Source organism: Brassica rapa, chromosome A07, assembly GCF_000309985.2.
Source record: "Brassica rapa cultivar Chiifu-401-42 chromosome A07, CAAS_Brap_v3.01, whole genome shotgun sequence".
Lineage (NCBI taxonomy): Eukaryota > Viridiplantae > Streptophyta > Magnoliopsida > Brassicales > Brassicaceae > Brassica > Brassica rapa.
In genome coordinates, this window is record NC_024801.2 from 27,683,355 (window position 1) to 27,695,774 (window position 12,420).

The 12,420-nt window shown below is 37.2% G+C and overlaps 4 protein-coding genes across 4 annotated transcripts; 3 read left to right on the plus strand and 1 right to left on the minus strand.

Moving 5' to 3' along the window:
* The first annotated feature begins 1,015 nt into the window (after positions 1–1,015).
* LOC103832203 (ethylene-responsive transcription factor ERF013) lies at positions 1,016–3,426 on the plus strand. Its single transcript, XM_009108167.3, has one exon. It carries the CDS (start codon positions 2,491–2,493, stop codon positions 3,199–3,201), a length of 711 nt encoding a protein of 236 aa, XP_009106415.1. The 5' UTR covers positions 1,016–2,490; the 3' UTR covers positions 3,202–3,426.
* Positions 3,427–3,723: 297 nt separating this feature from the next.
* On the plus strand, positions 3,724–6,693 carry LOC108869048 (pathogenesis-related thaumatin-like protein 3.5). The gene is made up of 6 exons (XM_033275005.1): positions 3,724–4,830; positions 4,927–5,405; positions 5,644–5,828; positions 6,024–6,043; positions 6,081–6,153; positions 6,310–6,693. The coding sequence occupies exons 1-6, from the start codon at positions 4,770–4,772 to the stop codon at positions 6,314–6,316; spliced, it is 825 nt and encodes a 274-aa protein (XP_033130896.1). The 5' UTR covers positions 3,724–4,769; the 3' UTR covers positions 6,317–6,693.
* Positions 6,694–6,800: 107 nt separating this feature from the next.
* LOC103832204 (serine/threonine-protein kinase MPS1) lies at positions 6,801–9,972 on the plus strand. The gene is made up of 6 exons (XM_009108168.3): positions 6,801–7,364; positions 7,638–8,003; positions 8,075–8,901; positions 8,971–9,171; positions 9,260–9,421; positions 9,508–9,972. Exons 1-6 carry the CDS (start codon positions 7,220–7,222, stop codon positions 9,970–9,972), a joined length of 2,166 nt encoding a protein of 721 aa, XP_009106416.1. The 5' UTR covers positions 6,801–7,219.
* A 159-nt stretch (positions 9,973–10,131) lies between these two features.
* Positions 10,132–11,411, minus strand: LOC103832205 (small ribosomal subunit protein S13, mitochondrial). The gene is made up of 3 exons (XM_009108169.3): positions 11,181–11,411; positions 10,595–10,819; positions 10,132–10,499 (listed from the first exon to the last, which is right to left on the minus strand). Exons 1-3 carry the CDS (start codon positions 11,247–11,249, stop codon positions 10,329–10,331), a joined length of 465 nt encoding a protein of 154 aa, XP_009106417.1. The 5' UTR covers positions 11,250–11,411; the 3' UTR covers positions 10,132–10,328.
* Between the last annotated feature and the right edge of the window lie 1,009 nt (positions 11,412–12,420).

The window sequence follows — 12,420 nt, forward strand, 5'->3', positions numbered from 1 at the left end:
AATGTGAAACGTGTAGTATGCACACCCGTACATTAGTTACATATTTTGGTAATTTATATTTTTCTACTTATCTCTGTGTTTTACATTTTGTTCCATAAGATTGTTCGCATACCAACTCGATATCGAAATGTTTTAAACTATATCAAACATGGAATCAAATATATTCTCTAAACCACTGTATCTCACTCGCTAATCACTATATTACACTAGCTAGGCAGCGTCATGGCTATGCATTTTTCGTCTAGATGTAATTTAAAATTGATAACGTGTTAATTTTTGACGGATAATAACTCATACCTGCAAATAGTTGCGAAACAAACACACAAAATCCAAAAAGATATAAAGTGGTAAATTAAAATTAAGGTCTAGTGGAAATGGAAGAAGCCTCGACATGCTTTATTTTCTTCATGCAAAAAAAAAAGAATATTATGTGCTGGAAAGCTGACAAAAACCGCCTCTCTTTGACCTTTAAGGGTTTGCTTAGGACCAAAGTGTGAAATGTACAAGGGAATACAAGTCTCATAAGTCATAATTAAGCCCCCCTTGAGCCTTTGTGAGAAAGTGGAACATGTCCCCAAAAAGAACATGCTATATCTCAACTCTTCGATCATGTGCTCTTGCGTGTCTAAAGTCATACTAAGGTTTGTTTTGGCTTTTGCCAAAAATACACATGCTTCTTTTGAAATCATTATCTTACTTTAGGATCTATCTACACACACCTCCATATTTTCACATGCATGCACGATATATCATTGTGGTATCTAACACTTTTTTTTTAGTATAAAGAGCCTCTTAAACCACAAAATCTAACCTAAATTTGAGATATATGTAGTTATTATAAAAAAGAACAAAGAGCAAAGTTAACTTAAAGTAACTTTGGCTATATGATGTGTGTTGATTGAGTGAAATAGTTTTGTTACGTTGATATCAAAGATAATGCTTATTGAGACCGTCAGTAAACTTCACACCACAGTCGTATACAGATTCTTTTACCAATATCTCGACTTACACCTTTGTCTATGTGTGTAAGAAGCGTTAATAACGTATTAATAAATAAATAAAAGATACTATTGTTTTTGAAAACCAAAACTAAAATAAAATATGAAAACGCGGTTTTGTGCAGCAGCAAGACAGAGTGTAAACAGCTGTTGTTTGAAGTGACTTCACTCACTTCAGACCTTCACCAATATTGATCTTCACTATTTGGCTGCGCGTTTCCATTTCAATTCATATTTTTAAAATACCATTCATGAAATATCTTATATTTTACTTGCTTAATTGTTGTCTATACCATTTTTTTGTCCATACCTTTTTAAATAAGGGCTTAGGTTTTATTTTAGTTTATCATTTTTTGTGAGACCTAACATGTTACTTCACGAAGCTGCCTCCCCTTGGCCCTTCATATCAGAATCCTATGTAGTTTATTTATTATATATGTATTCCCCTTTTGGTTTATTGTTTCTTTATAACTCCATCTATCAATCATTCTTCTTTTCCAGTAAAATCAATATTTTACAATTTAGACCATAGTCAATTTAATAGGTATTTAAAAAAAAAACTTATTATAGAGTAAATATCATCATGTGTGAAGAAGTGGCCTATGAAATGGGATGCAAGTTAAAAAGTCTCCGAACATATGACTTAAAAAAAACTAGTGAGCATTTGTCTGCATATTATGTTAGGACTTTTTACCACCAGTTGATTAAAGCATAATGTAAGTTAAAACATAAAATAATGTTAATTAACTCGTTTAATGACATAGACCAATGAGCAGGTTTGATTAGTCACTTTCTCCGAAAGATCGTAGAATTTGACACATTCAAACGCAGCTGTGATTTGCATTTCAGGAAAGTGATAGCAATAAAAACCTCAACCTCAATTATTTTAAGTAATCCTCGATTTCTTCACCAAGTGGATTCCGTACAGCTAGATGTACATGCTTCTTTTATTTTTCAGGTTAACATATATACATACTCCATATAATTAATAACCTTCAAATGTAACAAATTAAGTAGTATTTGAATGCATATAAATATCTAAATTCTCATATTATTAACCAGTTAATATAATCAATCTTACTATATATGAAATATTACCTATTTAATCAATCTTAGTTTATATACAGTATTGCCTTTTCCCTCTTATAAAACCAAAGAATTTCAACAAATCACATTCTTGTTAAATATGATATAATACATACATAATATACAAACATATATAAGAAACAATATCTGACATATCCATTTGTTATTATGTGGGTGAACAAAAAATACTAATAAAAACACCTGTCATGCACCAAAAACGTCACATTACACAAAAAATCCTCCTATTTCATTTGACCCATTTATAATTTATAAAATAAACCATTATTGTCTCCTCTCCAAATCAGTCCATAGCTCTATATAATCTCCTCTCCTCAACATTATTTTCCATCCAAAATACTTTTCTCACATTAACAGTTATATCAAACACACAAAATTATCATACAATATGGTGAAACAAGAACGTAAGATCCAAGTTACCACTTCCTCATCGTCGCTGTCTCAATCTTCTTCTTCTACTTCTTCCTCGTTGGCATTGCATCATCAATCTTGTAAGGACAAGATAAAGAAATACAAAGGAGTGAGAATGAGAAGCTGGGGATCATGGGTCTCTGAGATTAGGGCACCAAATCAAAAGACAAGAATCTGGTTAGGTTCTTACTCAACCGCAGAAGCAGCTGCTAGGGCTTACGATGCTGCTCTCTTGTGTCTTAAAGGCCCTAAAGCCAATCTCAACTTCCCAAGCACTACTTCTCAGTTTCTTATTGACATCGATGAAAAGACTCCTCTGTCCCCTAAATCAATCCAAAAGGTCGCCGCTCAAGCTGCTAACTCCATCTCTTCTGACGTTTTTACCCCTCCCTCCTTCTCCGATGATGCTGATGATCATCATGATGATGGTATTCAAAACCATCCGTCTCCTTCTTCTTCAGCAGCTTCTTCTCCACCAGATGATTATCATAATGATGATGATTTAGTATCGTTAATGGCATCATTCGGGGATGAACATGTGTCTTTGATGGATCCATCATGGTATGATTATAATGAGATGTTCTTCATCAACGGAGCTTTTGATTACTCTCCACAATTGATCAGCTCGAAGACAACGATGGATGACTTCTACGACGGTGCTGATATTCAGCTTTGGAGTTTCAGTTGATCCCACGGTCCATATTATTTCTACGAAAACTTTCATTTCACATTATTTCATTCAATTTATTCTTTTTAATCTATCAATTATCATTCGTCTTTGTTGTTTCTTCAAGTTGTTTGTTGCTCGAAACGAGTTAACGACAGATGTAATTTTTAATATATGTTAAATATACACACACTAATTTAAGATCACATGAAGAAGAGGTCTTTTTGTCACTTCTTGACTTTTTCATGTGTCTTTGTGAGTTATTTATAACTAATTAAGTAGTACTTTACTATTTACATTTTTTTTTGTTTGTCGGCAAAGTGATTCTAATTAACAAAACATTCTTACGTTGGTTTATCTTCAACTAAAAGCGAAAGATTACATAACTTTTAGATAGGATCTTGCAGACTTGACTAGATCATCAACCTCATGGTTTTCTTCTCTGCTCGCCATGATTATTATTAAAACATGTTAGACATATATAGCACATCTTTAATATATATGCTGCGAGGGGTTGGTACCTCCATCCAACAAGTGGATGATGATCTCTATTGTGTCTGAGGATATCATAATCATACAAGGATTTTGCGTCTTCATAAAAAGTGACTGTTATATCCCAGCTTCCTTGTTTATGTCACAGCTTCACGCAACCCCAATGTTTTTTGTCTCTTAAGGACTTCATATAGTATCTCTTGCTGCTGGTTTTTCTACAAACTTCTTCCCATTCTGAGGTAGAAGCATCCATCCTATTCCAGCCTTTTGCTTCTCCAATATCCAAGAGCAATCTACAAAGCGACATACAGAGTTAGCTTTACTATTCCTGCTTGTCGCGATTCTGCTGAAGTTAGAGCCTTATGGAGAACTCTAGACCAAAGTGATAGATTTTTTTGGTTGTAACAGATATTTTCCAAATTTGGTTGGAGCTTTATTTGTTGGGGCCATATTTTAGCGCTAGCTAGGCGAGCTATGAGTTCTGAATAAAGAGTATATATATTCCACCTTTTTTGAAAGCCCACGAGATATAGTCCCAGCCTTTTGGACCTGAACCAAAAACCATCCCAAAGAATAAATACTTGCATTAAAGCATATCCAATTCCGAGACAATGAACCTTATTTCAAAACACATATAGAGTCACTTTTTTTTTTTTGGTCTAAATGTTAAGATTTATACCACTTTTCTGTTTTTTAGAGTTTACAATGTTGTGGAGCACAACTTATTACAACAAGAGAAGAGAAAGAAAAGGAAACAAAAGAGCAAAGAGGAGACTAGAAGGAAACAAAGAGGAGGAGAACAATGCTGTGGAGCATAACTTATTATAGAATCACTTTTATTATGTTTTACAGTCCTTGAAACGATTATTATAATTTGAGTGCAAGTTATTCTTTTTTTTTATATATAGTTATCATCTCTTATCTTTTTAAAGGGAGGAAGATAGAATAATTTTATTTTATTCTCTCTTATCTTTCAAAAAAAGAGAGGTGATTATCTTCCTCTCTTTAAAAAGGCAATTTCACTTCAATAACTCTCCAAATCTAACCCAAAATATGATATTTTGATAGTTAAATATTTTCCAAAAAAACAAGAGAGAATGGGATTTCGTCTCAATTTGCCACTAAGGATCTTGTTACTACATCTCACACTATTATCAGGTAATTATTCAATACCCATAATATATCGGTACGTATACATGTATTATAATAAGGTTTGAATGATTAAAACTCATGCGATCAAATTATAATACACAGTGACAAAATGGTCCGAATCAGCTAGAGTATTCACGATCGTGAATTCATGTGACCAAACGATATGGCCGGCGATAACACCCGGAGAAAACTTCAGCGGCGGAGGATTCAAGCTCAAACCTGGCCACTCCATCGTCTTCAAAGCACCAGTAGGCTGGTCAGGCCGAATTTGGGGACGAACTGGCTGCAAATTCAATAAAACCGGAACCGGAAGCTGTAAAACCGGTTCATGCGGCTCAAACCTAAAATGCTCAACTGCTGGAAAACAACCAGTTTCACTAGCCGAGTTCACGCTAGCCTCATTGGATTTCTACGACGTGAGCCTCGTCGACGGATTCAATCTCCCGATGACATTGACTCCGGTGAACGGAACAGGAAACTGCACCGTGGTCCGCTGCGTCGCCGATTTGAGGCCAAGGTGTCCGGCGGAGCTAGCTGTGAAATCTAAGGGGAAAGTTATATCGTGTAGGAGTGCTTGTGATGTGACAAATTGATGAGAGTAAAGAACACAAAAGTGTTTATGGAATAATTATATTAGACTCTCATGAAAATAATGTTACAACATGCATAGTTTATATAGAGAATAAATCAAACTAATTTCCTAAACTAATATGGAATAGTATATAATAGATAATGATAAACTTCATATTCTAATATATTGATGTATATCCTAATATTGACTATTGGATTGGATCGATCTTCTAGATCTCCCAATATGATGTGTTCGATACAGATGAGTATTGTTGCAGGGGAGTTTATGGGAACCCTTCAACGTGTCGACCAACTCATTACTCGAAAATATTCAAGAAAGCTTGTCCTACTGCTTACAGTTATGCTTATGATGATCCGACCAGTATCTTCACTTGTTCCGGTTCAGATTACGTCATCTCTTTCTGTTCCTACAGGTTCGTGTCTTAAACCTTTTTCATCTATTGGTGTGTTATATTTGTTGTTCTAATTTTTCGGACTACAACTCATACACTCACACTAGCGAACGGTATTATTCAACATTTTTAACTCCAACGTAACTAAACAATCTTGGGCTTAATATTAATCTGATTATATATACGTTTTATTTGAATGATGTTTTATGTGTATAGGAAGAAGCCGGTGGGAACGTAACATGATAACAAGCAAGTATGCAGCCTGCAGCCATGGTTCTGGTTCTGGTGGATTCAAGACGAGGGTCCGGAGGTTGTGGCTTGTATTGATGATGTCGGTTGATGCTTTTAAGGGCATCTCCAACCCAACTCCATATTTTACTCCAAAATTGAGAAAATGGAATGGGAAATAGAGAGTAATCCTTTTATTTTTTGTTCATCACTCCATTTCTCACTCCATTTTTTCTATTTTGGAGTAAAATATGGAGTGGAGTTGGAGATGCTCTAACTAGTTTTGGGACTCCCTTTTTTAAATAAACAAGTGTTTTTCTTTCTCTCGAGGAATAATTCTATATTTTTTTAAATTTCAAGTGTGTTGATAAAGCTAAATTCAAAATAAATATAAGGTTAGTTTGGGTGTGAAAGCAAAGATGAAAACAGAATGCAATGTCTTTACTCTGGAGTCCAAACATAATTTCCCAAAACTGCAGGGCACAATTGCAAGAAAAAGATAAAAGTGAGGTTACATCATTAATTTTACAAAAAGGCCTTCGAGTGGGCCCAATGTAAAATCCGACAACAGTTTTAAGTGTTTTGTCTGGTCCTCCACACACGAGTCGAAAGTGGAAACGCTTTTTTAGGTTGAAACGAATTCGAAAACGCCATTTTTCACCATCCGGTCTTGCCTGAACTCCTTCCTCACTGAAATTCGCAGCAGAAGAGTTCAAGGTCCCTCCCCAAACCAGCGCCATCATCACCATGTCTGTGCACACGATACAATATACATGTGATGTTCATGTATACTTTATTCCATGTCTGTGCACACTATACAGAGTAAGCATCTCTACGAATGTAAACTTCAGTGTGTATGAGTGAGTCTCTTGCAACTGTACTAAACAATCTTTAGTGGATTCTTATTGGGCCTCTAAATGTAGTCGACGTTTCAACTGTTCCAAAAAAAGTCCTTAACAAAGCCACGTGGATTCTTGACGACAGCCAAGGCCCAATGGGCTTACATTTTAAAGCTTCAGAGGAGAAGTTGGGCGGGCGATGAGGAGTTCGAATCTCACTCAACAGTCATCTCTAGACACAAGAGAGGGGTCTCTTCTTCGGCAGCCATGGCATCAAATTGAAGCTCGAATCTGCTTCTCCGTTCCAAAAAAAAGCCAAATCGGAGATGCAGTTGAGATCCTCCGATGGAAAGGGAGGCTAATCTTCCGGATAAACCTCCGAAGAGTCTCGTCCCACCCTCCCTTAACCAGGAATCATCATCTTCTTCCTCCTCCTCCCCCGAGCTTCTACGCCATCTTCAAGCCGCTTTCAAACGCCATCGTCCCCTCAGTACTCTCTCTCTCTCTCTCTCTCTCTCTCTCTCTCTCTCTTCGGTGTAGAATTTTGATTAAATTGATTTAGGCTTCGAATGATAACATCCGTCCCACACCGCACCGTAGTCAACAGTAACAAAAATATTTACATATACTATATATCTATACGTTTTTATAACTGTCAGAACCGCATCGCAGTCAAACCGTTTGTCCCGCACCGTTCAATCCGCTGTTACCATTCGGAGCCTTAAGGAATGGATCTCTTATTTATTATTTATTTATTTTTCAGGTAAAATGCAGAAGTCCACTATCGGGCCTCGGCGAATGGTTGCTCCGCAACGACAACCTTCAAGGAGTAGTTCTTCTACAGCTGAAGGAGAGCAGAGACCTCAAGCTGTTGTTTCCTTGAGTCACACCCTTGCTCCCAATACGTTGACACATGATACAAGAACCTTAGCCTCCTCTTCTGAGAATGCGTCCGTAACGACATGTTCATTGCCAGGAGCTACTGATAATTTGTTTGGCGAGAGTCTCAACCCTTCAGACAGGCTGATGGCTTTGCGAAAACCTGCTACGGTAATGAAAATGAATGCAAATGAAAATGTCAACAGAAAGGTTCAGTCTCTCGTTGGCAGCACCACCCTCACATCTCATGGTAAGGCCCCTTGCCGCTTTCATTTGGTTATCTCTGGTTGTTGAGCTAAGAGTCTTTACTTATTCTGATAGATATGGAATGGGATACAACAAACCAGGCTGAAGCATCAAACGTTGGTGCTTCTACTAGTACTAGATCAAAGCATCATAATCTCCAATCCGTTGATTCCGAGACCAGTTTGAAATCTGAGTACAAGGCTTCTTCATCTTCCTTGGCAAAGATGGGAGAGTTTCGCAGCTTCTTGAACCAACCTGCTTCTCAGTGTTCTGCCATGGGGTCATCATGTGCCACAACTACGTCAATTCGTTCGTCTTCAGCTCCTATGTTTAACGCAACCACCCAAGTCTCTCGTTGTTATGTTGAGGCTGATGCAAATGCTGTTTCAAGTCAAGTGAACTTGCCTTCTTCTCGTCCTTCTTCCACTAAAGATCCCCCTTTGGCTGAGATGCCTATTGATCCAGAAGTAAGAGTCAAAGAGAAGCAGCAACAGTGCACTATAGAGCTTGACGCTCCTGTAGTATCTTCCAGTCATGACGTAACAGCTAAACCCACTCTACCAGATGAGTTGCTCACCAGTGTTAGCTCACAGCCGCAAAAGCCAGATAAGCAAGAAAAGGTCGCAAGTAGCAAAGGGACATCAGCGCTTCGTAAAAGAAACTATGATCCGGACTTGTTCTTTAAAGTCAACGGGAAACTCTATCAGAGGCTTGGCAAGATAGGAAGTGGAGGAAGCAGCGAGGTCCACAAGGTTATTTCATCAGACTGTACCATATACGCTCTCAAGAAAATCAAGCTCAAGGGCCGTGACTATGCTACGGCATATGGATTTTGCCAAGAGATTGGGTATCTAAAGAAGCTGAAAGGGAAAACCAACATCATTCAGCTTATAGACTACGAGGTACAACATCTTTTAGTTACTTAGTTGCATGATTGATGATTGTAATCAAAATTTATCTTTTGCCATTAGGTTACAGATAAGTGTTTACTCCAGGAGGTTCTGAATGGGACAATGAGTAACAAAGATGCAAGAGTTAAGGACGATGGGTTTATATACATGGTGCTAGAATATGGAGAAATCGATCTGGCTCACATGTTATCTCAAAAATGGAAGGAAATCGAAGGTTCTGACCGGACAATTGATGAAAATTGGCTTCGGTTCTACTGGCAGGTTCTTACACAACCCCATCAACTTGTTTTGTCATCTTGTTACAATTACAAGAAGCACTGATTATAATATTACTTGAAAACCATTGCAGCAAATACTTCAAGCTGTGAACACCATACATGAAGAACGCATTGTGCACTCTGATCTGAAACCGGCAAACTTCCTTCTTGTCAGAGGCTTCTTAAAGCTTATCGACTTTGGTATCGCTAAGGCCATTAACTGCGACACTACAAATATCCAACGAGATTCGCAGGTAAGAACCTCCTCCCATGTTTGTACTAGTTTCATCATCATCCTCCTCCTCTTTAAATACAAATGGGATGTGTACTGTGACAACAGGTGGGGACGTTGAGTTACATGTCACCAGAAGCATTCATGTGCAACGAGAGCGATGAAAACGGAAACACCATAAAATGCGGAAGGCCATCAGATATATGGTCGCTTGGTTGCATACTATACCAAATGGTGTACGGAAGAACACCTTTTGCAGATTACAAAACCTTCTGGGCGAAGTTCAAAGTCATAACCGATCCAAACCATGAGATCACTTACAATCAGCTCTCTAACCCGTGGCTCGTCGACCTGATGAAGAACTGTCTAGCTTGGGACCGTAACCAGAGATGGAGAATCCCTGAGCTTCTCCAACATCCTTTCCTTGCCCCTCCCATCCCACCCGAGCCTCGAGTCAGCAGCAGCAGCATTCAACTTATTAGTCACATAGCTGCATCTTTTGGTAGTGATGACGGGGTTTCAGAGCTTTGTGCTCAACTCCAGGACCGGTTACGTGTTCTCGAAGGAGAATGAGAAGTAAGCAGTAGTTAAATCTGATTCTTACGGTTCTTTTTGGATCATGTAAATTGGTATGTTAATTTGTTAGCTTTGGTAAGAAGATAGATGGCTGATTATTAGTGTCATGGTTTCTTGTAATGGAATGTTTCATTGTGGTTGCTTTTCTCGTTTGAGGATGACAAATCAAACCAAGAGAGTAGAGAAGCTTGTGAGAGAGTATTACAGAACAAGAACAAGTTCTAAGATCATGTTTACTTGGAAGTTCTGTTCTTCCTACGCAATGAGGATTACAAAAAAGACCATAAACCTGAGAAAATCATGTTTGCTTATTTGATCAACAGAGTCTTAAGACTTGGTGCCACACTCAGGTTCTACTTGCGAGGAGCTTTCTTCTTTCCTGCAATGGCAACTCTCTTTCCCTTTTTAGTGCGAGCGTTGGTCTTGGTTCTTTGACCTCTGCAAGGCATCCCATGTCTATGTCTACTTCCTCTGTAGCAGTCTACTTCCACCAGTCTCTGTATCTCAGATCCAACACGCCTCCTCTGCATACCAACAACAAATCCGGATTAAACAAGATGAAAAATACACAAAAGCTTTATAATAGTTACAAGCATGATTCTGAGAAAATGATGCTTACCAACTCATCACCATGTTGGTGCATGCCAACTTCTTCACGGAGGTCAATGAGTTCTTTCCCAGTTAAGTCTCTGGCAAGTTTGTTAGTGATCCCAAGCCCACAGAGAACCTGGTGAGACTTACGGCGTCCTATTCCGTACACTTCTTGAAGACCCGTCTTGAGTGGCTTGTGGTTTGGAACCTCTGCGTTTCCCACACGGATTCCTTGCACACGCAATCCATGAAACTGCATAGAAAGAGACCGTTGAGTTTGATATATGCTTCGGACAAGGTAATGGGTTTGAAAAGCTTTGGTTCAGACACGATCAATGCAAGAAACCTAACGGCTTCAGTTCAACAGATATGTAAGAAGAAACAGGATGTGATCAAATCAACAAAGCTAAAAAAAAGTTAGCAACTTTATGATTCTAACTTAACATATGCAAAGCTTTATACTTTAACATGACCCAGATCAATCGATTCGATCTATTGAAACCCTGATTCAAAATCTCGAAGCAGAGAGTGATGAAACGTCGGAAAGCCGACATCTTTCCGGTAGAGATTTGAGACGACTATTCGAATTCGAAATGAGCAGACGAAGAACTCACCGATAGATTGCGAAGCAGAGACTGGCTGTGGTCGAATAACGTCGCTGCGGATCTGCGTAGACCAAACATTGTAGCAACAGAGTGAGTTTCAGAGATTGACGGTGAAGAAGGGTTTGAAGATTCAGTATGGAACCGCCGTTAACGTTAACGCCGCCGCGTCTCTTCTCTCTTGCTAGTCTTTGAGGCTTAGATTTCGCTTATTGGGCCTTAAAATAAAATTAATTGGGTTTTTTAAGTATATTGAGAGAGGCCTCGAGTCCAACATGTTATGTAACTTTAATGCTATGAGATATTACTTAAGTTGGGTTTAGCTGGGGCCGAATACTAGTATAACCCAGTCTTGCTTTTTGTATGAACGTGAATTTTTGTATATAAAAACTCCTAATGCAAACGTTACCGAAGGCTTAGTTTAGTAGACTAAAGAGCCCAAGAAGGCCTAGTAAACATTTCCCAGACATGTTGAGAAAGGAACTTATTGTATCGCCAAGTCAAATACACTCATTAGATATTTAGATTTGTGATTATATAATATACGAAACCACTAAGTTTTTTACTAATCATACTTTTAAAAAATTCGAAAATGTTAATCACTTCAACACATCAACAAACTCTATAAATTAATGCTCGATAAATTACTAAACACAATAAATAATTTTAAAAATTGATTTCAAACTCGACTGGTTTAAAATATAACATAAATTGAAAAAATAATAAGATATTTTTTTTAAAAGAAAATCTTATGTAAATATATGATTCTATTCAATGTTCAAGAAATCATTAGACAGTATCTAGGCGCTTGTAGAGGACTAGCGACAAGGCAGATTATTCAGGAGCTACGCCATGGCTAAGCGTTAATGAATTATTAAATTAATTAATTTATTTTTTCATTTATTTAAGATATTTTTTAATTATATTTTTTTGATAAATCATCAAAATTAAATATACAAAATAAAAGAAATTAGATAAATTTTTGGATTTATACTAATATTATTGCTTAATTTAACAGATTTAGATTAACATACATCGATTAAAGCTGATTTAAAATAGTTTAAACTGATTTAAATCAGATTTTATGAAAAATGTTTTGGATATGACCAAATTGCCGTTTAGACCGATATTTAAAACCATGGTTCCAATAAAATAATAAATTAATAATATATATTTATTATATAAGTACAAACAAAACATTGTAATGTTACTTTCATATTCACAATTAAATTATTACTATTTTTAACATTCC

Bases quoted from the DNA above. Each gene is read 5' to 3' on its own strand.
- LOC103832203 (XM_009108167.3), top strand. From the start codon at position 2,491: ATGGTGAAACAAGAACGTAAGATCCAAGTTACCACTTCCTCATCGTCG.
- LOC108869048 (XM_033275005.1), top strand. From the start codon at position 4,770: ATGGGATTTCGTCTCAATTTGCCACTAAGGATCTTGTTACTACATCTC. The intron at 4,831-4,926 runs GTAATTATTCAA...TATAATACACAG, and splicing joins ACATCTCACACTATTATCAG to TGACAAAATGGTCCGAATCA. The intron at 6,044-6,080 runs AACATGATAACA...CCTGCAGCCATG, and splicing joins GAAGAAGCCGGTGGGAACGT to GTTCTGGTTCTGGTGGATTC.
- LOC103832204 (XM_009108168.3), top strand. From the start codon at position 7,220: ATGGAAAGGGAGGCTAATCTTCCGGATAAACCTCCGAAGAGTCTCGTC. The intron at 7,365-7,637 runs GTACTCTCTCTC...TTTATTTTTCAG, and splicing joins CAAACGCCATCGTCCCCTCA to GTAAAATGCAGAAGTCCACT. The intron at 9,172-9,259 runs GTTCTTACACAA...AAACCATTGCAG, and splicing joins GGCTTCGGTTCTACTGGCAG to CAAATACTTCAAGCTGTGAA.
- LOC103832205 (XM_009108169.3), bottom strand. From the start codon at position 11,249: ATGTTTGGTCTACGCAGATCCGCAGCGACGTTATTCGACCACAGCCAG. The intron at 10,820-11,180 runs GTGAGTTCTTCG...CTTTCTATGCAG, and splicing joins CTCTGCTTCGCAATCTATCG to TTTCATGGATTGCGTGTGCA. The intron at 10,500-10,594 runs GTAAGCATCATT...GTTGGTATGCAG, and splicing joins ACCAACATGGTGATGAGTTG to AGGAGGCGTGTTGGATCTGA.